Raw genomic sequence first — 25,633 nt, 5'->3', positions numbered from 1 at the left:
AGGCATTACCAAACCCCTTTCTTTGGAGAATCATTAAATGAAAGTGCACCATCGTCCATGTGGACACATTTCTCTCCTATGACATCACAATCTTGTAATTCCATTTCTTTGAGATCCACTTCCCTCAGTTATGTCCATGTCTTCTTTGGTCTTCCACTTGGATCTCTAACCACTTCTTTACCAAACTCTCATATTCCATATGCATCACATATTAATATCAGTGTGATTTTCTCTCGTGCATACAACATCTGACTTTTCTTGTAACCCGTTTTTCTCTCAAGTCATGCCCATGGGCATATGGCGTAGTGGTTAAGAGCATGGGCTACATCACAGTCTTGTGATCCAAAACACTTCAGTTCTTTGGTCCTCACATCATTGAACATAGGTAAACTTCTACTTTTCTGCTTCTCCCTTGGCTAGATATACCTGTCTCCTAGCTTCCCTTCTGATACAGTTCCTTGCTGCCCCCACTCTTCCAGGCCTGTTTTTTTTTTTCGCTCTAATGGCCCTGTGTACAGCATTGTTCCACCACTATGTTACCCTAGGTCTGGAAAGGACTTTGCACCAGCCCCAGATTTGGCCTGTGGATGTCCCTATATATACATACATATAGAAACACACACACGCTCACATAACTGTATACACACATATGCACACACACACACATATATATAAATGTACATATATATTTATATCTATATCTATCTATCTATCTATCTATCTATCTATCTATCTATATACTCTTTACTCTTTTACTCGTTTCAGTCATTTGACTGCGGCCATGCTGGAGCACCGCCTTTAGTTGAGCAAATCAACCCCGGGACTTATTCTTTGTAAGCCCAGTACTTATTCTATCGGTCTCTTTTGCCGAACCGCTAAGTGACGGGGACATAAACACACCAGCATCGGTTGTCAAGCAATGCTAGGGGGACAAACACAGACACACAAACACATACACACACACACATATACATATATATACATATATACGACGGGCTTCTTTCAGTTTCCGTCTACCAAATCCACTCACAAGGCATTGATCGGCCCAGGGCTATAGTAGAAGACACTTGCTCAAGATGCGACGCAGTGGGACTGAACCCGGAACCATGTGGCTGGTTAGCAAGCTACTTACCACACAGCCACTCCTGCGCCTGTATATATATATATATATATATATATATATATAGAGAGAGAGAGAGAGAGAGAGGGGGGGACAGACAGACAGATAGATATTCTGATTTCTAAACATCCTTTTGAATTTTATTCCATAAGTTCACAGAATAATAAAATTCAATTCATTGTCTCTTTAACTCATCAGATTTATATTCACTCATTTCATTGATTTTTCAAGAAATCGTCTTTTCTTTTTCTTTTTCTTTTTTTTTTTTACTCATTGTCTTTCCTCCATTTTCATGCCATTAATATAAACTTCTCCAAGTTCCACCTGACTGCCACAGTTCTAATCCTATTACCAATACCACTATCTTTGTATAAATATTAGTGTTTGTGCATTTCTATGTGTGAGTGCATTTGAGTGTCTTCATATGTATCTTTATGCTAATGTGTGCACAGAATTGAAAAAGCATATCCAATCAGTTATCCTTACGTTGTGTATACAATGGAAATGGGGTAAATATGACCTGATGTTGCATAGACAACTTAATGTGGCATGCATAGCTCAGTAATGGAGCCACAAGAAGATTGCTTCCCAACCATATGGTTCCAGTTCAGTCCTACAGCATGGCACCTTAGGCAAGTATTTTCTACTATAGCCTTGGGCCAACCAAAGCCTTGTGAGTGGATTTGGTAGATGGAAATTGAAAGAAGCTTATCGTATACAAGCGTGTGTGTATGTGTGTGTCTTTGTGTGCATGTGTCTGTCTCTGTGTTCGTCCCCCACCACCACTTACAACAAGTATTAATATGTGTGTGTCCCAGTAACTTAGCAGTTCAGCAAAAGAGACTGATAGAATAAATACTAGACTTTAAAATAAGGTTGATTTTCTTGACTAAAACCCTTCAAAGCAATGCCCCAGCATGACCACAGTCCAGTGACTGAAACAAGTAAAAGATAAAAGATAAATGTTTGGTAATTTTGTTTATAGCATTTTATTTTATAGTTGTTAATCTTTTATCTTTAATCTTTTACTTGTTTCAGTCATTCGACTGTAGCTATGCTGGGGCACCACCCTGAAGAATGTTTAGTCAACCCCAGAACTTTTATTTAAACCTTGTACTTATTCTATTAGTTTCTTTTGCTGAACCTCTATGTTATGGGGATGTAACCACACCAACACCGGTTGTCAAGTGGTGCTGGGAGATAAACACAGACACACACATATGTGCACAACAGGCTTCTTTCAGTTTCTGTCGACCAAATCCATTCACAAAGCTTTGGTTGGCCTGAGACAATGTTCATTATCATCATCATCTTTTAACATCAGTTTTCTATGCTAGCATGGGTTGGATGGTTTGACAGGAACTGGTGAAATGCAGGACAGTGTCAGGTTCTAAGATCAGCTTTGGTAATATTCTTACAGTTGGATGCCCTTCCAAATGCCAGCCATATTACTGCATGTATGTGTTGTGCTGTTATTTTCCTTGTTTTGCATGATTGATGCTATAAAGTGGTTGCTTGTAAGAAAGGAATCATGGCAATAAAATTTTGCCACATCTGTTTAGGACCCTCTTTGTTCCTGGTTCTTTTAAAACTGAAGTAATGTCCACAGCAAATTGAACCCTAGAATTTGTTAAGTTTATGCTACTTTTGACTCCCTAAATGATCCTGGCAATAGAATGCAGAATTCAAATCTGTGATGATATAAGTTGATGCTATTTTCTTATATATGTTCTTGTTCATATCAAACGAAGGAGATAAATATTTTAAAACAATATGTTACTCTTGAGTGTCATAGGTATTAAGAGAAGGGATATGTTGCAGGTGTTTTATAGGCCAAACCCTCTGCAGCCATAAACAGCAGCTAGGCTTCCCTTTATCATTTCTTTCCACTTAGCTTTCATGTAATCTTAATATTATCTTAACTGCAATTACTTGTTCTCCTGTATTTATCTTACTCCTTCTGTACAAATCTACATCAACTGTCATCAGTTGCTAAATTCATTCTCATCTTTGCTCCCCGTATATCAATAATTCTCACCATATTCCTTGCTAGCAGTCATTACTTAATACAAAATTGTTTTTCGCTTGTGTTTTATGTCATCGTCATCTGTCCAACAAATCTTCTTCATTTATTGGAATGTCTCCATTTATATTTTACTGCTGCTCACAACCAGTCTTCTTAAATGTCATCTATCCTTTAACTATGGATGAAGAAACACTTTATTGCAAGTAGCAGAAGAAATTTCAAAATTGTCTTCCCACCATAAAGAATTCTTGTCATAATGCCAAGGCCAGTACCACTTAGCGCTGATTAAGTTGCAAATATATAGAAAATAGAAACATAATAAGCAAATCACTGTCTTTAAGCTATGTTTTCTCCTATTATTAATTGTTTTAATGCAATCAGTATATGGGAAGTGCTGATTCTCTTCCAGCCTGCTTGAAATCCAAGTACATTCTTTGGTCCTTAACAACTGTTTTCTTCATACATTCCAAGCCTTTAGCCATTAAATATTTCAGTGAGGATGTAAGTGAAGCCAGCATAGTGACAACATAACTTCTATAACCTCTTCAAGTAGCTGAAACAGTAAATCAGAGGCTGTGTCTTAGATTGTATTATCAAAAAACTTATGAAGTAACATAATTTATAAACTATTTTATTATTTACAATAAATATTTTTCTGTTTCCGTTTGAAATAATGATTTCTGATTTAAATCAAGGCCAGAACTTTTGAGGGGAGGGGGTTGATAAATACCACTGACTCCAACACACTTGGCTGGTACTTTTTTTATTGACCCTAGAAAAGATGAAGGGCAAAGTTGATTACACAAGGATTTTAACTCAGAATGTAAAGATCTGAAATAAACACCACAAGGCATTACATTTTGACACTGTAACAATTATGTCACCTTGCTACCTTTGAGTTTAAAATGATAAATTCCATTTCCTTGAGATCCACTTCCCTCACTTCTGTCCATGTCTTCTTTGGTCTTCCACTTGGATCTCTAACCACTTCTTTACCAAACTCTCATCTTCCATATGCATCACATATCAATATCAGTATGATTCTCTCTCGTGCATACAACATCTGACATTTTTTATCCCGTTTTCCTCTCAAGTCATTTCTTCTCAAGTCATGCCCACGGGCATATGGCATAGTGGTTAAGAGTGCAGGCTACAGACCTCAAGATTCCGAGTTCGATTCCAAGCAGTGACCTGAACAATATGTTTTGTCTTGGTATAAAAGATGGGCTACAGCAAATATTCTGCTCAATACTACAGATGTGCTTGTCTGTTCTTTGACCTTAACCAGTTGACCATGTCCCTTAGTGGCTGATGATATGTGCATCTCTGATCACAAGCAGTAGTGAGGGAGCATTATAGCTATGTGTTGAGCAGAATTCTTTGGGGTTTGGATAATTCACCCTTGGAAACATGGGTGTTTCGTTCATCATCCTTAAACAAACCTTATTCAGGGACCTTTTGAGCGGGATGGGTTACTTGACCAGAGGAAAATTCTAACTGGGCACCACCTGCAAAGTCATGCACTATTTATCTTGATATGAGATCACCATGTTGCACAACATATGGTTGTGATGCATGTGCCTGGTGTACCCCTTATCAGACAGGTAGTCATGATGGGTATACTGGGCTTCATATATTTTACCCCAGTAAAAAAAGAGAATGATGATGATGATAATCTTAATAATAATAATAATAATAATAATAATAATGATAACATCGAAAAAGAAAAAAACCTTAGGAATGAGAACCCAGGTTCAAACTTTCCCCAAGTCACCTGAAGAAGGCTGGAGGGTATACCAGCCGAGACGTTGTGTTAACAACAAACAAGATGAGGACAAATATCCAGCAAATGTAAATAATGTAAATAATGTACATAATTCCTCATCTCTTAAATATAGAACAGTGTCATTTCTTCTTTGTTGTTTAGGTACACTAAAACTACCCATCCAGTGAAGCATTACTCATTTTATCTCTTTCCAGCCTCTGTACATCCCCTGCATTCAATACCCTGTTTCATTCTCAAGCAACTCATTATTTGTGGATAAACACCATTCAATCAACCCCTTCACATGAAGAGTCCCTTTATTGCTAGCAGTAGTAATAGTTCCCTGAACTTTTCTTACTTTATTACCTCATTATTTCATCCTAGTTTGTCTTCCAAACACTTACTTAATAATGACAAAGTTATTTTCATAAATTTTCTATTACTTTCAAAATTAAATGACACAAAAATTGTATACTTCAACAGAAATATGGTAACAAAGTGTTAAACTCTGACTGTAAAAACATTTGCTAACAAAGCCATTCCATTCATGACCTTCCTGTTTTGCTTTTATTCACTTTTGTCTTCTTTTGTGTGTGTGTGTACTTTAGACTACATTGTTTAATGTTTCTTTCTTGAGATACTGTGTAATTTGAAGGTATCTAGATGCTATTTTTAGCAGTTTCAGCTATCACACAAAGCCCACAGAGGCCTTCTTGTTCTGTGGTATTTCTTTGGGTGGTTTTGAATTTTTTTTCTATGAGTGGGTAGCAAAAATCATGTAGAAAACATATTAATGGAGTTAAAATTGTATTATGGGAAGAGAACGATGTAGAAAGTATATTAATGAAGCTAAAATACTATGTGTAGGAGTCTTTTTTTTTTTGGTTGTTGTTGAAACCATCAAGTATCTTCTAAGTTAGGTTTGTGAACAGTGAAGTGAGATGGATACACATTATGAATTTGAGACAGTGAAGTGTGGATTACTGCTGTCAATGATTAGCCTTTCAAAAATGTTTGAGCTGTGCACGAGTGTAATAAATCCCTGTAACTTTATTTGGGTTTTGCTGTGCTTCCAGAAATTTCTAATTTTAAGAATTTACCCACCTTCAAGATTCTAAGAATTTGACAGACTTGTCATGAATATTTGTCGCTGTTGGTGAGTCTCATGATTACTTCAGGTTTATGTTTTAGATGTTATTCAGTGATTTCGTGTGACCATGAAGCTTTTTGAGAATTTTGGATTAGCCTTTGAAGAATTTTCAAACTGCACAAGAGTGATAAATTTCTCTAATATTAGTTTATTTGGGTTTTGGTTGGATATCCTAAAAGTTCTAATTTCAATAAATTTTCCTACCTTTTAGAGTCTAAGAACTTGACAGGCATTGTCATGAATATTTGCAGAAGTTGGTGAGTGCTTCGGGCCCAAATGTGTTTTAGATGTAGGACTGTGATTTTGTTTAGCCATGAGGCTTTTTTGAAAATTTTTAATTAGCCTTTCAAGAATTTTCAAGCTGTGCATATGAGAGTGATAAATCTCTGTGATATTTGAGCATTTGGGTTTTGATTGGGCTTCCTAAAAATTCTAATTTCAGTAAATTTTCCCAGCTTCCAGATTCTAAGAATCTAACTAGCATTGACATGAATATTTGTAAATGTTTGTGAATGCCATGATTACTTCAGGCCCAAATATATGTTTTAGGTGTTCGACTGATTTTGTTTAGCCTTGAAGCTTTTTGATTTCCTTATTGCTTTAGGAGTGTCTGGTGGCAGGGGGCAGAAAAGGGTCACAATTGTGGTCAAGGAGGGGGGGGGGAATGGACATCTTGCATTTCATATTCCTGTCTCCTTTGAGTTGATTTCGGTGGCTGATTTTTGTAAAATACCTGATGTAGACATTTGCCTGATTTTGTTGTCTGGGTGTGATATTTGAGGTTGTTATAGTGGACACAGGGTATGGTGTAACCTTTGTTATCATCGATGGTGCTAATTACTCCAAATAGTATTTTACTGTTAGATTTGTGGTTTCTATAGAATACATATGTTTTCCAGTTTTCTGTTTCTTTTTTATGGCTTATTTATGTTTTTATTGTTATTTCTTTCTTGGGTGTTTGATGCTGAATTTTATTTCAGTTCTATGTGATTCTGGCATATTGTGTTTGATGTCATTCCTGGTTTTTATGAGATTGGCTATTTTTGGTTTGTAATTGCAGCTATATATATATATATATATATGTGTGTGTGTGTCTATATATGTATGTATGTATGTGTATATATATATATATATATATATATATATATATATATATATATATATGTATATATATGTATATATATATATATTTCATGTTGCCTTATGGGATATCTCTTTTAGAAGTGTTTATAATTATTTTGTTGAATGTATGTACTGGAGTATCTATATTAGTGATTCACAAGTATTGTTGAACTCTGAAACCTTGATTCTGTTTCTTCATGAAACTCACTCCATTGTGCTTTTTTGAAGTTTCTAAAGTGCTTTGGCTTTCTTCATTGATATGTGAGCGTATTGTGATAATAATTCATCAAGGAAAAGTTGAGGAATTGTTTGCTACGTGGCTGCGGAAGCTAGGAGTGGAATAGAATACAATGTTTGAGAAAGAGTTGTTGAAGTTTGCATGATGAGGTATGTGTGTATGTATCAGTGTGAATTGTTTAGAAAGTAAAGAGTGTTTAGTTGTAATGCTGTTATGTTGTTATTCTGTAGTCTACCATTTGGGAACCAGGAGATGTTGATGGCATTCAAACCTTCTCGAATGATGGTATTGTGAGAGTGTTAAACTGTTATATCATAGATGGAGTGTGCATCCTTTTGGAATAGTTTGTGAGGTTAGTAATTGTACACACACTCAAACACGCAGAGATAGACTGATAGGCAAGCAGATAGACAGACAGACAGATGGATGGACAGACAGACAAACAGATAGATAGATAGGTAGACAGATTGATAGATAGATGGCTAGACTGATTGGTTGATTGATTGATTGATTGATGAATTGATTGATTGATTGATGAATTGATTGATTGATTGATTGATCGATGCATTTGGTGAAATTGTTAACTGTACGCATACATGCAAACCGATAGATAGAAAGATAGATAGATAGATTGATTGATAGATTGATGTTTGCATGCATGCATGTATGCATGTATGTATGTATGTATGTACTTATGTATGTATGTATGTATGTATGCATGTATGTGTGTATGCATGAATGTATGTATGTATTTATGTATGTATGTATGTATGTATGTATGTATGTGTGTATGCATGTATGTATGCATGAATGCGTGTATGTATGTACTTATGTATGTATGTATGTATGTATGTATGTATGTATGTATGTATGTATGTACTTATGTATGCATGTATGTATGTATGTACTTATGTATGCATGTATGTATGTATGTATGTATGTATGTATGTATGCATGTATGTATGTATGTATGTATGTATGTATGTATGTATGTATGCATGTATGTGTGTATGTATGTACTTATGTATGCGTTTGTATGTCTCTATTACAGTGGTGCTTCATATTATTGAGATTTTACTTTGAAAACCTGCATTTTTAGTAAAGTGTCATTTCCTATTAGTTCACGAATGTCACTTATAACATCTAAATATTGAACACATGTATTTATATATGTAATTAAACTTTTATGATGAAAGGGTCTGTCTAGTTTGATTTGAATATAATTTGGAAAGCTGGGAATTGTGTATTCAGGAAGTAAAAATATTTCTTGAATTATTACTGTATGAATGTCTGAATATTGCGTTTGATAATAATGATATAGTTTTTTTTAGTTCAAAAAAGATGTTTTAAATGTTATGTTTTACTAGACTGTATTGCACAATTTTTAGATTTTTCTTTTGTGTGTGAGTGTGAAGCATTTATTTATAAATGTATTCTATGCAGACCTGTAATATTGAAAAGAGAGAAACAACACTGCTTCCTGCTTATATCATTGCTGTTTTTGATGTCAATGTCATTGTAAACTTGTATGTTTTTTTTCAGTCTGTTTGTAAATCATGTTGCCCATTATTACTTGTATAAATATTAAGTAGACTTTGTAAAACACTTACTGTTATAGGGGTTTAAAGCCTGTTTCATGCAGAGGCATAACTTCTGTCATTCTCTGAAGGTATTCACATGTGATGAGAGAAATGTTTCTCTGTGAAGTTATTCTTAACAGTTGTGACCATTTTATCTTCTGTTCTGACATATCATGTTCATTATTGATTTATCATTGGCTGTGTGGTTTGGAAGTTTGTTTCCAAACCGCATGGTTTCAAGTTCAATCCCACTGTCTGGCACCTTGGGGCAAGTGTCTTCTATTACAGCTCCCAACCGACCATAAGCTTTGTGAATGGATTTCATCATCATCATCATCATTTAGCATCCTCTTTCCATGCTAGCATAGGTTGAACGGTTCAACTGGGGTCTGGGAAGCCCGAAGGCTGCACCAGGCCCAGTCTGATCTGGCAGTGTTTCTACGGCTGGATGCCCTTCCTGACGCCAACCACTCCGTGAGTGTAGTGGGTGCTTTTTGCGTGCCATCCGCACAGGTGCCAGACGGAGCTGGCAAACGGCCATGGACGGATGGTGCTTTTTACATGCCACCGGCACAGGGGCCAGGCGAGGCTAGCAATGGCCACGAATGGATGGTGCTTTTTACGTGCCACCGGCACGGAGGCCAGTTGGGGTGGTGCTGGCAAAGGCCACAAATTTATTAAACAGAAACTGAAAGAAGCCTGTCGAGTGTATGTGAGTATGTGTGTGTGTGCATGTGTGGATGTTACTCTGCATGCATATGCATCTGTGTTTCTTTGTCCTGACATTGCACAATTGTTGTAACTGAAAAACCATTCATTTCCAGTATTTTGCGGGAACATATCTGGACATGGAGAAATATAAACTCGCTTGGAAACGGTTAATGGTTGATGGTAGAAAGAGCATCCAGCCATAAAGATCTGTCTTAGTAAACTCTGTCCGAAAGATGTACATTAAAATGATAATGATTACAATGTCCTAAAATTCCATAGAAGCATCTCTGCAAGCTTGAATACACTAGAGTTATCTACCCTGGCACTCATGTTTAGTTAATTCCCTCTCATGACATTTAGTAGTTTCCTCTTAGTAAAACATTTCCTTACTAGAAATAGCTGTGAAATCTTACTCAAATTAGAATCTACTAATTTATAAAAGAAGAGTATTGGCGCAGGAGTGGCTGTGTGGTAAGTAGCTTGCTAACCAACCACATGGTTCAGGGTTCAGTCCCACTGCGTGGCACCTTGGGCAAGTGTCTTCTACTATAGCCTCGGGCCGACCAAAGCCTTGTGAGTGGATTTGGTAGACAGAAACTGAAAGAAGCCCGTCGTATATATGTATATATATATATATGCGTGTGTGTGTTTATGTGTCTGTGTTTGTCCCCCTAGCATTGCTTGACAACCGATGCTGGTGTGTTTATGTCCCCGTAAGAGACCGATAGAATAAGTACTGGGCTTACAAAAGAATAAGTCCCGGGGTCGAGTTGCTCGATTAAAGGCGGTGCTCCAGCATGGCCGCAGTCAAATGACTGAAACAAGTAAAAGAGTAAAAGAGAGAGAGAGAGGTAATATGGCTCTACATGCAGTATGAGTAAAAATAAGGGAGGATAATTGTGGTTGGAGACAAGTCATTGATCATAGGTTTGCTTTATCAAAGCTGATGTGGGCTGCACAACAACTTTAGTGTCAAATAATGCCATAGTATGCCATGCATATAGTTGCTTGACCTGCTAGAAATAGTTGCCAAATATTCCTCATCGTATCTGATTGGATAATAGGTTTTGGTTTCTCCAAGTACAGAAAGAATTGCTTGACACTCACAGATGAAATGCTATTGATCATAGGCCTGCTTGACCGGTGCTGACCTGGAGCTAAATAACAGCAGCAGCAACAGTGGAGGCGCAATGGCCCAACGGTTAGGGCAGCGGACTCACGGTCGGAGGATCGCGGTTTCGATTCCCAGACTGGGCATTGTGTGTGTTTATTGAGCCTACACCTAAATTTCCATGAGGCTCCGGCAGAGGGTGGTGGCGACCCCTGATGTACTCTTTCGCTCCAACTTTCTCTCATTCTTTCTTCCTGTTTCCTGTCCCTGACTTCCTACGCAACCGCTGAGCCTGGATGCGCATTTATCCATCCATCGATGCTCTCGGTGTTGGGGGTTGACCTGCTTTCTCTTCTGCGGGTCTTACGAATAGCAAAGGACCACGTTTTGGACTTCTCCCATCTTGCGAGCTCTGGGACGAAGACCGTTTGCTCAGCAGCAACAGCAACAGCAGCAGCAGCAGCAACAACAGCAATAACAAATACACTCTCAGTATTAAGTCACAGCCATCCATGCAAACAAACAATGAAGGACACTTTTAAATTCATTTAGAGTCTTAAACAATTTGGAAGGATGTTGGATGGACAGCTCTGCAGTACTAGTTTTAACTCACAGCATTCTGTGTTCAAATATTGCCAAGGTCAACCTTGCCTTTCATTTTTTCAATGTAAAAAAAGAAATACCAGTTGAGGACAGTAGATTAGAAAAATTATTAGACCATTAGCTAGGATAACTTGTGGTACAGAGCTGAGACCTGGACCATCCTCAAACAGGACGGGAATAAGATTGTGGTGTTTCAAATGTGATACCTTTGTCAAATTCTCCGACCAGGTTGCGGATCTGTGGAATAAGCTGCCGGACGAGAAAGTGAAGATGCCGACGACCGCTCGGTTCAAAGTCTCTCTTGACCAGAAATGGCCTGAACTCTTTGCATGAACACCACTCTGTACATAACTCCATGTCCCCCTACATGGCCTTACTCTTTGCTTTTTGAGCCAAAAAATTAACTTAACTTAACTTAACTTAAATCTTTGGTGTGTCTCTATGTGACTGCATCTCAAACAACAACAACAACACCCAAGAACAGTGCCAGCAGCAGCAGCTGACCATTGAAGACCAAGTCCGGCAGCACAGGCTGCAGTGGTTTGTCCACACCTGAAGGATGAACACCAGATGACCACCACACCAACTTTTGTGGCAGCATCAACCCATGCATTGAAGAATCCAGCACAGAGCACCAAAAGAAAACATGAGTGAAACAAACTGAGGAAAAGCTGAAGTGGCCATGGATTGGAAAGCATGGAATAACATCACCAGAGTTCGTCCTCCAGCAGCATCCACGGCAGCATATAGGTTGGGAGGACAGACTCTCCATCCAATTATCAGCTTGGAATATCACTTTCTTACTTCCATGTATACTAAGTTCAAATCCTACTTGCCATCACTGAAAAATGGCAGGATAGATATCAAGAGGAATTTTGTAGAAAAAAAAACAATGGAAACATAGTTTTCTTGGTTTGATCAAAAACTATGACTGCCAACACCAACATCACCACTAATACCACCAACCACCACCACCACCACCACCACCACCACCACCAACAACAACATCACCACCACCACCACTACTAACTACCATCACCACTACCTACCACCACCACCACTACCACCACCCCTACCATCACCACCACCACCATCATAAGGTATGTATTGAAGTCACTACAATGTTTAGTGGAAGAACTAGCAATATTTGTCAACTCTAGTGATTTATTCAGCACTGTTAGCTGGAATAATGATACAATAGTATCTTATGTTCATAATAATTGGAAGACATTTTGGAATAAAATAAAAATTCCCTTGTTTTTCTTTTGTTTCTTCAGTTTTCAACATTAACAAATGATTTTCATTCATGACAAAAAGAAGACTTTGTGGTGATGTGAACACCATAAAAAAAACCCCAGAAAATGTAATACTTTGTTACAAAAAAAAAATACTAAATCAATAGGCTGATATAATTGGTTGGATGTGTAATGTGAATTTCAGTGTGGCATTGCTATTGTTGCTGTTGTTGTTGATATCTAGCCCTAGGTCAGGCCTGATCAGGAAGACCTATGGCAGATCTATAAATGAAAGTATATCAATAGGTTGATATAATTGGTTGGATGTGTAATGTGAATTTAAGTGTGGCATTGCTATTGTTGTTGTTGTTGCTGATGTCTAGCCCTAGGTCAGCCCTGATCAGGCAGACCTATGGCAGATCTATAAATGAAAGTATTTCAGTAAGGACCATCCTGTCTGTATTTTTCATATGTGATGAGAATCTGGGGGCATTTGATGAAGAATTGGTGGTTATTTCTAGCATATCATGGATCCAAACACACGCCCCTTCATAAGTTTGATATATCTGGTTGCAAGTTTAATATTGTTGCAGTCATTGGACTGTGGCCATCATTGGCACTGTCTTGAAGGATTTTAATTCATACCATCATACCCAGTACACATTTTTAAGTCTGGATATTCTGTTGCTGAACATCTAATTTATGAGGATGTAAACCAACCAACAAAAGTTCTCAAGAAGTGTGCTAAGGATAAACACAGATACAAAAATACACACATTTGCTCACACTTGACCAACTTCAACGCAGTTTCTGTCTACCAAATTCCCTTGCATAGCATTGGTCAACCTGGGGTTATGATAGAAAACACTTACTTGTTCCAGGTGCTGTGCAGTGCAATTGAACCCAAATTCATGTGGTTATAAAGTGAGCTTCTTGGCCATGCAGCCAATCCAGAAACACTAAAATTCACTTAAGATCTGGTTATCTGGTTGTAACAATTAGATTTGACTTTGATAATGAAATGTAATTAATTAAAATTTTTCTTGCATTATCACTGTATTGTCCAAAATCAGGCTCTTACCATCACTATATTTTCTTTTTAATCAACTTGAAATTTTAAATCAATAACAATTTTTAATCAATTTAAATTCCAGAGTTGTCTCTCTTGGCATTCTTTATGAGAACAAGCCATTCAGACAATGTCTTTTTTTCTTTCTACTTACAGTAGATGTAATTTGAACGACTTAATACTATTTTTTTCTTGTTTATCACATTAAATATATTGTCACCCACTTTACTGATTGTTTTTCATACAGCAGGCGTCTCTGAGAACCACCATCTCAACCCGTCTCCCCAGTCATCATTCTATTAGAAGTGATACGATTGGCTGGATGAGTAATGTGAATTTAAGGAATAGCTTAAACCAAAGTAAGATAAGATGGTGGCTAGAAATAAGAGGATTTATGTGTTGTCTGCAGCAAGAGAAATGTTGTGGATGTGTGATTAGTCAATATAATAAATACAACGTGGACATTGTGAGAGCAGTTGGTTGATAGAGAAAGGAGCTGTGGAGGGAGATAAATCAGAGAGAATACACATTAAGGCAGTATTTTGAATAAAGAAATTAGAAGTAACAGGAATATTGAAAAAATGGTTTCTTTAGGCCTATCCAAACACTGACAAATTGGAAGAGGCTGGTGTAAAGATTTCAATAGTATAATGTCTCTTTCTCTATCAATCCATTTCTCTCTCTCTCTCTCTCTCTCTCTCTCTCACCCCTGCAGATGCTCTCTCTCTCACGTATGCATACATGTACATCACCCATAAATGCATGCAAACACACAAACACACAAGCACAGACACAAACACACACGCACACACACACATAAGCTATATCCCACTTTCAGTCTACCTCTGTCTTTCTCATTTACACACGCACATTCTACCTCACATACACATTGTTTCTCCCTATATACATTTACCACTGTCTTTTCTCTCTCTCCCTCTCTCTTATCTATCTATCTATCTCTGCCACTCTTTCTCTTTCTCTCTCTGTCTCTCTCTCTGCCTCTCTTTCTCTTTACCTCTCTCTATCTCTCTCTCTGCCTCTCTTTCCCTTTACCTCTGTCTGTCTGTCTGTCTCTCTCTCTCTCTCTCTCTATCTCTGCCACTCTTTCTCTTTCTCTCTCTAACTCTCTCTCTCTGCCTCTCTTTCTCTTTACCTCTGTCTCTCTCTCTCTCTTCCTCTCTCTCTCTCTATCTCTGCCACTCTTTCTCTTTACCTCGCTCTGCCTCTCTTTCTCTCTCTGCCTCTTTCTCTCTGCCTCTCTTTCTCTTTACCTCTCTCTATCTCTCTCTGTGCCTCTCTTTTCCTTTACCTCTGTCTGTCTGTCTCTTTCTCTCTCTCTCTCTCTCTATCTCTGCCACTCTTTCTCTTTCTCTCTCTCTCTCTCTCTCTGCCTCTCTCTCTCTGCCTCTCTTTCTCTTTACCTCTCTTTATCTCTCTCTGTGCCTCTCTTTTCCTTTACCTCTGTCTGTCTGTCTCTCTCTCTGCCTCTCTTTCTCTTTACCTCGCTCTGCCTCTCTTTCTCTCTCTGCCTCTCTTTCTCTCTCTCTCTCTGCCTCTCTTTCTCTTTACCTCTCTCTATCTCTCTCTGTGCCTCTCTTTTCCTTTACCTCTGTCTGTCTGTCTCTTTCTCTCTCTCTATCTCTGCCACTCTTTCTCTTTACCTCGCTCTGCCTCTCTTTCTCTCTCTGCCTCTCTCTCTCTGCCTCTCTTTCTCTTTACCTCTCTTTATCTCTCTCTGTGCCTATCTTTCCCTTTACCTCTGTCTGTCTGTCTGTCTCTCTCTCTCTCTTTCTCTCTCTCTTACAAATACATGCACATTGTATCTGTTTCTATATATCTTTTTGTCTGTCACATTCTTCTCTTTCTCTATTTTGATTTCTCTCTCTCTCTCTTCCTCATTCTCTCTCTCTCCTCTCTCTCTCTCTCTCTTTCTCTCTATTTCTCTTTTACTCACATGTACTATATTTACACTTACACACATACACACAAAAACTACACAGTCGGCTACATGGCTGCTTACATGAACGGACATAGGAAAAATAAGCGTGCACGTATAAGGAGGGAAAGAGTATGAAAAAGATGCAAGAGTGGGAATGAGAGAAGGAGGAGGAGAAAGAAGAGAAAATGTGAAGAGAAGAGAGAAATGAAAGAAGGAGAAGAGAAAGAAAGTGTGAAAAGGAGAGAGAAAATGTGGGAAGGAAAGAAAGAAGAAAGAAGGAAAAGTAGAGAAAAGACAGAAAGGAGAGGGAGGGAGGGAGGGAGAGAGAAAGAGAAAGAAAAAAGTGAAGAGAGATAGAAAACAAAAGAGAAAGAAAGGAAGGAAAGAAGGAAGGAAGAGATAAAGAAAGAAAGAATGGGGAAAAGAGAGGAAGAAAGAAAGAAAGGAAGAAAGAAAGTAAGAAAAAATGAAAGGAAGGAAAGAACAAACAAACAAACAAACAAAGGAAGGAAGAAAGAGATAAAGAAAGAAAGAATGGGAAAAAGAGAGGAAGAAAGAAAGAAAGGAAGGAAGAAAGAAAGAATGAATGAAAGGAAGAAAGAAAGAAAGAAAGAAAGAAAGAAAGTAAGAAAGAATGAAAGGAAGGAAGGAAGAAAGAAAGAAAGTAAGAAAGAATGAAAGGAAAGAAAGAACAAACAAACAAACAAACAAAGGCAGGAAGAAAGAAAGGCAGGAAGAAGAGAGAAAAAAGAAAGAAGAACGAATGTGTGTGTTCATTCAATTATATGTCTCGTCAGATGTAGAACCAATGTTAAAGTGAATGTAAACCATATCGTTTGTGTTTGTATTTCTGTACAGGTAAAGCATGTATAAACAAACATTCTCCTGCACTTCATCACAGTTGCAATAAGTTGGAGTTGTAAACAATAAATCAAGATAATATACATCTATTTATTACTGTTGTTTAGTTATGGGGGGGGGGGAGTAGCAGGGAAGTAATGTATATACGAAGAACACCAATTTACACTGCGAACTGGCTAATTGGTCATCCCATCACATTAGTATGCAATCAGTTAATAGCAAACTATCCAAGAGGACTGTTAAGTTGGAATATTGTCAATTATGTCCACTTCAATTTCAAATGGATCTCATTCTTCTTGATTTGTTTTGTAAGGCCTTGTTTTGCTTCTGGCACAAAAGCAAAAACAGAGCAGTTAATATGTATGTCCTGTTTCAGCTTGGTAGCCATGCATATTTCATCTTGCTATCCTTCCAGTGGCCCCTATTATTAGGATCAAACTCAGGTGTCTCAAGTGCAAAGTACAGAAGACTAAGAAATTTTAAGTGTGTTATTTTTCAACATGTGTTTCTTTATTACCCACAAGGGGCTACACACAGAGAGGACAAACTAGGACAGATAAACGGATTAAGACGATTACATCGACCCCAGTGCGTAACTGGTACTTGATTTATCGACCCCGAAAGGATGAAAGGCAATGCTGACCTCGGCGGAATTTGAACTCAGAACGTAACGGCAGACGAAATACGGCTATGCATTTCGCCCAGCGTGCTAACGTTTCTGCCAGCTCGCCGCCTTATTCAACATGGTTTAGTGGTTAGTGGTTAGGATGTTGGACTCATTATTGTAAGATTGTGGTTTCAATTCCTGGACCAGATGATGGCACTGTGTTCATGAGCAAAACACTTCATTTTAAGCTGCCCCAGTCCACTCAGCTGGTAAAAATTAGTAGTCTTGTGACAGGTTGGTGTCCCATCTAGGGGGGAAGAAATATGCCAAAGGAAGAAGAAACCAGCTCTGTGCTCCTTATGGTGTAATGTGGACTAACCAACCAACCAACCAACCATTTCTCAACTTACTGTGATGAAAGCAAGATATGGTAGCCATTAAAATATGGGGAAGCATAACTCACATTATTTGTTCCAAATCTCTACATTCTGATCTCAAACCTTGCAAATGCTAACTTCGCCTTTCATCCTACAAGGCTGATGATAAGAAAAAGCTCTAATGCAGGACAAACAGATTTAGAACTTTAAGAAATCTGACCAAATACAATGTGGTCTTTGTTCCAGTTTTTTGCAGTCTGAGTTCAAATCTCATCAAAGCTTACTTAGACAGTAGATTTAATCTGTTACCTGGCTTAACACCACCACTTGGCATTTTGGGTCCCTACAACAACATCCTCTCTGTTGCCAGAATTCAGACCAAATTTCTAGTTTGAAGATACTGTTTTCTCTCCCTCCAACTCATCTCAGAACCCCTCTTAAGTGTCATGGACTCTGCTTTCTCACTTGATTATATCTTTTCTCTTTGTTTTTTTTTTTTTTCATCTTTTTAAATGTTTCAATAATTGAAGTGTGACCGTGCTGGAAAAGTACTTTGAAGGGTTTTTGACAAAACAAACTGACCCCAATACAAATTTTCTACATCTGGTACCTTATTCGACTGGTCTTTTACGCTAAACCATTATGTTATGGGAGCTAAAACTAGCTAACACCAGTTGTCAAGCAGCAGGAGACTAACACAAAGAAACACACATATATATGTATGTATCTCTCTCTCTCTCTCATACTCTCTCTCTATATATATATATATACATACATACATACATACATACATACATACATACATACATACATATATATGTGAGCTGGCAGAAACGTTAGCACGCCGGGTGAAATGCGTAGCCATATTTCGTCCGCCGTTACGTTCTGAGTTCAAATTCCTCCGAGGTTGACTTTGCCTTTCATCCTTTCGGGGTTGATAAATAAAGTACCAGTTACGTACTGGGTTCAATGTAATCGACTTAATCCCTTTGTCTGTCCTTGTTTGTCCCCTCTATGTTTAGCCCTTTGTGGGCAGTAAAGAAATATATATATATATATATAGGCGTAGGAGTGGCTGTGTGGTAAGTAGCTTCTTTACGAACCACATGGTTCCGGGTTCAGTCCCACTGTGTGGCACCTTGGGCAAGTGTCTTCTACTATAGCCTTGGGCCGACCAAAGTCTTGTGAGTGGATTTGGTAGATGGAAACTGAAAGAAGTCCATCGTATATATGTATATATTTATATATGTATATATATATATTTGTATATATATATATTTGTATGTGTGTGTATATGTTTGTGTGTCTGTGTTTGTCCCTCCAACATCGCTTGACAACCAATGCTGGTGTGTTTACATCCCCGTAACTTAGGGGTTCGGCAAAAGAGACCGATAGAATAAGTACTAGGCATCCAAAGAATAAGTCCTGGGGTCAATTTGTTCAACTAAAAGGTGGTGCTCCAGCATGGCCACAGTCAAATGACTGAAACAAGTAAAAGAGCATATATATATATATATATATATATATATATATATATATATATATACACACACACACATCTGTATATAAATATATATACATATATATATATATGAATATGATTACCTAAGGCTAGAAATTTAAGACCTATATAACAAATAAGCAATAAAAAAAATATGAAATGTGTATATTCTTGGCGGTTTATCCATTATTCCTTTATTTCGAATTCAGACTTTTAATCCTGCTAAATTGTGAAGAAATGATTCTCTCCCTTGCACTAACTGCCCGGTAAGGGATTCCCATTATACCCAAGAAATATCTTTCTATTTCTTAAAAAATGCCTTTTAAATATCCTTTATGATTAAATTATTGATAATTGTATTTATTCATATGAAATATACATTTATGTAATGCACACTGCTATTTAAAGGCTAAGAAATTATGGAAAAAAAATATATCTCATATATAATAAGCACTGAGTTTTGTTTAATGCTATATTTGAGGAAATCAATGTGATTAACAAAGAAATAATAATAATAAAGAATGCAGGAGAAATATTATGGCAATAATAATTTGGTTTACCTGAATTACGAAAACAATCAAATGCTTCAAAATTAGTAAATTATGCACTGACCTGTAGGTATTTTACTTCTTACATTAAAAATTTTTTTTATGATTAAAATTTTTTTATTTCCTAAATTTTCTTTTCTGTTTTTTTCAAACTGTCTTAGGATTACTGCGTTTATACCTTTCCCTTCCAAACACCTCCAAAGGAATAACAACATTTTGTTTACTTTTTGTAAGATGTTACTTTGAAACTTTACTAAGGTTAGCAGTAAAACAGTGCACCTGTTGTTTTAAGTCAACGCACAATTATATTTTCGTTTGATAATAACATCATATGTATTTAGCTTTAGTACATGACAAGAGATGTAAATGTCTAAATAAGGATAATTTAAAACACATCAAATTAGACACAATAAGTTTTTTGTTTTTTCTTTTCTTTTTTTTTACTTGTTTCAGTCATTTGACTGTGGCCATGCTGGAGCACCGCCTATAGTCGAGCAAATCGACCCCAGGACTTATTCTTTGTAAGCCCAATACTTATTCTATCGGTCTCTTTTTGCTGAACTGCTAAGTGACAGGGACGTAAACACACCAGCATCGGTTGTCAAGCAATGCTAGGGGGACAAACACAGACACACAAACACACACACATGCATATATATGTATACATATATACGACAGGCTTCTTTCAGTTTCCGTCTACCAAATCCACTCACAAGGCATTGGTCGGCCCAGGGCTATAGCAGAAGACACTTGCCGAAGATGCCACGCAGTGGGACTGAACCCGGAACCATGTGGTTGGTTAGCAAGCTACTTACCACACAGCCAATCCTGCACCTAACATGTTATACATGTTATTTAAAGCAGTCCTTGAATTTTTATTTTGTTGAATATCATACATTTAGGATCTGGCTATTGTTAATTAATTTTTTTTTAAAAACTACTTAATTATGCAATATATATAATTCAATATAATGTTAAAAATTAGTTGATAAAACAATAGGAGATATTTTTATATAAATTGTATTTGTATATTAAACAATTTTAATGTATTTAACAATACACATCACATACATCATCATCATCATCATCATCATCTTCGTTTAGCATCCGCTTTCCATGCTAGCATGGGTTGGACGGTTCAACTGGGGTCTGGGAAGCCAGAAGGATGCACCAGGCCCAGTCTGATCTGGCAATGTTTCTACGGCTGGATGCCCTTCCTAACGCCAACCACTCCGTTTTTACGTGCCATATTAAATGTAATCTGGATTGATTGAGAAAAACTGGAACACGTTCATGTTATTACCTATAAGAGCAATTCACTGAACACACAAACAAAACTTTTGAAGGTTTATGTTCTTAAAGCAGTATAGGCAGTATAATTTGAAGTATGCATTTAAACAAAGGCTAAGAATAATTCTTCAATCTGTTGCTCCCTTTCGTTATTAAATTGCTGGCTTTGTACCAAACATTAGAAGAAATAAATTATTATAGGGCAGATTTGTCTTTCCTTGTTTCAGAGGAAGGTCAATAAAATAAAGACAGAACAAAGCACTGGTGCTGGTATACTGACTGACCATAACCCTCAAATTCCAGGCCTTAGATCCATGTTAGAAACAATTGTTATAATGATTTAACCCTTTCGTTACTGTATTTATTTTGAGATGCTCTGTATTTCTTTCGATTACTTTAAATATAACAAAGAATTTAGTAAAATAACTTAGTTATCATTTAGCTAGTGTTAGGAACATAAATTGTGACTAAGGTTTGGTGGAAGATTTTAATTCAAAACTTATGAAAATAAGACATTTGAACTCAGAGCCAGGTTGATAAAGAAAGGGTCTGCTGGCTTGGACATTAAGCTATCCTAAATATGGTTGCACACTTACAGTTGGAAGAATGGGTAACATTGAGTTCTGCTGTATAAAGGCACAAAAAATTTTCAGGGTTAAAAGTTTAAAAATTTGAGAAAAAACCTCATTATGCATAAATTATGAATAAATATAATACACACTCGATCATTGTTATAAACTTTCTAATTGCAAGCTGTTTCCTATAGTATCAGTTAAAATTGATCAATGTCACACTGTTCCTGATGAGGCCTAACAAGAATAAAATGTTTCAAGTTAACTCCCTTGTTTGTTCAGCCAAAATGTAATGTTAAGTAACATTAACATTTTCAATAAACAATGCATTAAATACAACTTTGGTTATTCCTAATGTTATACACATTGAAAATAATGAAACCCACCTTCACTTTCATCTTAAATATAAAGTTGGTACCACTTTATAATTAATTTATCAACTTATCCAAGAAGAGATAAGCCACATTTTATTTCAAAAAATAGTGTAAAAATATCCGGCTATAGTGCAGATTGGCAAATTAAGTCTTTACTTTAATCACTTTATAAATATCATTTGCAATCTTTAGCATAGATCATTCATGTGATATACAGATGTTTCTCTTATAGCTATAACATGACATTGATTGTTATCAACAAGTGCTGGAACAATAGCCGGAAAACAGTTACAGAATTGAGACAAATTATCTCTTCTTCAGAAATTATTGTTTGAATGAACAGTTTCTAAGCTGATGCCTTGAATTATGTTTTATCTTTCTTTGCTTCAGTCATTGGACTGTGACCATGCTGGAGCACCATTTTCATGTGTTAGTTGAATAAATATCAACCCATTGCCTTTTTCTTTTTTTTTTTTATTTAGATACTTCTTTTATCAGTTTCTTTTTCCAAACTGCTAAGTTAGGAGGAGGGTACAAACAAACCAACACCAGCTGTCAGGCAATGTGTGTCTGTGTGTGAGGACAAACACAAGCAAAGACACACACATATATATATGTATAAATATATATGTATAAATATATATATATATATATATATATATATTGCAATCTTCTATGCTCTCCACCATTTCTCATTTCTACTCACTCTCTCTCTCTCTCTCTCTCTCCATATATATCATCCAAATGTGGCCGTTGCCAGCACCATCCAATCATGGCTGTTGCCAGCCTCGTCTGGCCCCTGTGCCGATGTCACGTAAAAAGCACCATCCGATCGTGGCCATTTGCCAGCCTCGTCTGGCACCTGTGCAGGTGGCACGTAAGAAGTACCCACTACACTCACGGAGTGGTTGGCGTTAGGAAGGGCATCCAGCCATAGAAACACTGCCAGATCAGACTGGAGCCTGGTGCAGCCTTCTGGCTTCCCAGACCCCAGTTGAACCATCCAACCCATGCTAGCATGGAAAGCGGACGTTAAACGAACGAACGATATATATATGTATATATATATATATATATATATATATGTATATATATATATATATATATATATATATATAATATATATATATATATATAATATATATATATATATATATATATATATATATATATATATATATACATACATATATATAGAGAGAGAGAGAGAGAGAGAGAGACGTGTGCAAGTATGTGCATATATATAGACGTGTGTATGAACCATTTTTGGCGAATGTGTGGGTGGACATGTGTGTGTTTCAAGTGAGGGTGGATGAGTATATACTTATAGGTGCATTACATGGGTGTGTGGGCATGCATGTGTATGTATGGGCATGCGTGCTTACGTGAATACTATGAACTTTTTTACTCTCTTACCATTACTCCCTCTCTTCATTTAGCAGTCATTCTAATAACTCTTTTTGTCTTAATAACAGTCAATCACAAAGTAACATCCCTTTGTTTAACGGTCATTTTCATAGCATTTTTTCGATGGTCAGATAATTGAAAAGATGGTGGCGTGGGTTTCCGCCCCAACATCTGAAACTCAGAGTTTTATCATGGTTACCGAATAATTGTCACATATTATATTTACAGATAAATACCTCTATTTACATAATATCGAGGTCGCTTTCATTTTTCTGTTGTCTTACCATTCTATCAATATATATATATTGTGACCTCGTGTGTACCGTTGGCGATTTTTTTTCCTCTGTCTTCCCTTCTCTGGATCTTTCCTTCTCCTATGTTTCCGATGAAGAGCTTCGCTCGAAACGTTAAACCCTCCTTCTTTCCTTTTTTCCTGAGCGTCCAATAATACTTTATTTGTTCCATGTCCTCGCGTTGTTGTGTTTTTTTTTGTGCTTTCTTGTTTGGATTAACTATATATATATATATATATATATATATACATACAATACTCTTCTACACAGTTTGTGTATGCATGTGTGTGCATGTGTATGTGTGTGTGTATGTGTGCATGTGTGTGTATGTGTGTGCATGTGTATGTGTGTGTGTGTATGTGTGCATGTGTGTGTGTGTGTGTGTGTATGTGTGTATGTGTGTGTGTGTCTGTGTGTGCTTGTGACTGTGTTTGTACCTCACCACTACTTTGCAATCAATGTTAGTGTGTTTACATCCTCATGACACAGTGGTTCAGCAAAAGAGACCGATAGAATAAGTACCAGGCTTAAAAAAAGTACTGGGAATTGATACTTCGAACTATAAATTCTTCAAGGCAATGCCCCTGCATGGCCACAGTCAAATGACTGAAACAAGTAAAAGATAAAAAGATACTTCAAATGTAGCAGAATCAAGAATAAGAAGAAAAGATGTGTCTTTCCTTGTAAACAGAAGCCCCATTTATGTTTTTATAATTACTTTAGTTGTTATTTTATTTATGCTCCCTTTTCAAGCCCAGCCAGGCTCATGGGCCTGGTTTCCTGGTTTCTGTGGCATATGTGTCCCCCCCCACCCACAGCTGGACAGGATGCCAGACCATCGCAGCATTACCTGAGAAACAGGAAGAAAGAATGAGAGAAAACTGGGGCAAAAGAGTACAACAGAGGTCGCCACCACCCCCTGCCGGAGCCCCGTGCAGCTTTAGGTGTTTTTGCTCAACAAACACACATAACACCCGATCAGGGAATCGAAACTGTGATCCTTCGACCGCGAGTCCACTGCCCTAACCACTGGGCCATTGCATCTCCAATTACTTTAGTATTAAATCTTTCTCTTTTCTCTTTTACTTGTTTCAGTCATTTGACTGCGGCCATGCTGGAGCACCGCCTTTAATTGAGCAACTCGACCCCGAGACTTACTCTTTTGTAAGCCCAGTACATATTCTATCGGTTGTCAAGCAATGCTAGAGGGACAAACACAGACACACAAACGCATATATATACATATATACGACGGGCTTCTTTCAGTTTCCGTCCACCAAATCCACTCACAAGGCTTTGGTCAGCTCGAGGCTACAGTAGAAGACACTTTCCCAAGGTGCCACACAGTGAGACTGAACCCGGAACCATGTGGTTGGTAAACAAGCTACTTACCACACAGCCACTCCTGCGCCTGCTTTGTCTCCAGTCTTTTGTTGAATGTAAATGAATTTTAAAACTAAAACATAAAGAAGGTTATAAATTAACACTTGTTTCAAAAAATAATTTTAAAAAAATGAAATATAAATAAAAATTGATGCAGAATAAATATAATAGCAAAGGCATGGCTGATAGGTGTGGGCGTAGTTATAAATGTTAGTGTGATTGTGTAGTTAAGAAACTTACTTCTCAACCATGTTGTTTTGAGTTCAGTCCCACTGTGTGGTATCTGGGGCAAGAACCTTCTACAATAGCTTTGTTTGTGAATTTGGCAAATAGAAACTGAAAGAAGTCTGTTATCATCATCATCATCATCATCATCATTTAATGTCTGTCTTCGATGCTGGTATAGATTGGATGGTTTGACAGGAACTAACCAGGCAGAAAACTACACCAGGCTACTTGGTCTGTTTTGGCATAGTTTTAATGGCTGGATGCCCTTCCTAACACCAACCACCCCGTAGGGTTATATAAATGTATATGTATGTATTTGTGTGTGCATATTTCTGTCTGTGTGTAGTCTTGTCTTGAATATCACATGATGGCCGTAGACAAGCATCACTATCAAACAAGTGATGTTTTGTCTCCAGTCTTTTGTTGAATGTATGTCTTTCTAAGGGAAAACAGGTGAGGATTGGTGACAGGGAGGGCATCCAGTTGTAGAACATTATGTCTCAACAAATTCCCTTTGCCCTGT

General features: G+C 37.2%; 1 protein-coding gene across 4 annotated transcripts in view; it reads left to right on the top strand.

Moving 5' to 3' along the window:
• The window catches only part of LOC115219529 (protocadherin gamma-B4-like), a 143,284-nt gene that overhangs the window by 41,629 nt on the left and 76,022 nt on the right, over positions 1–25,633 (top strand). Inside the window, exon 4 of one of the 4 annotated variants that reach the window (XM_036509229.1) lies at positions 13,543–13,577. The exons of the other annotated variants lie outside the window; for them this stretch is intronic. Within the exon in view, the coding sequence (XP_036365122.1) occupies positions 13,543–13,562 (20 nt within the window). The 3' untranslated portion in view covers positions 13,563–13,577. Of the gene's footprint in view, positions 1–13,542; positions 13,578–25,633 lie in introns of those variants that run through there. 4 annotated transcript variants of the gene reach the window in all.

This window comes from Octopus sinensis, linkage group LG14 (genome assembly GCF_006345805.1).
Source record: "Octopus sinensis linkage group LG14, ASM634580v1, whole genome shotgun sequence".
Lineage (NCBI taxonomy): Eukaryota > Metazoa > Mollusca > Cephalopoda > Octopoda > Octopodidae > Octopus > Octopus sinensis.
This window is presented reverse-complemented; position numbering and strand designations above follow the sequence as displayed.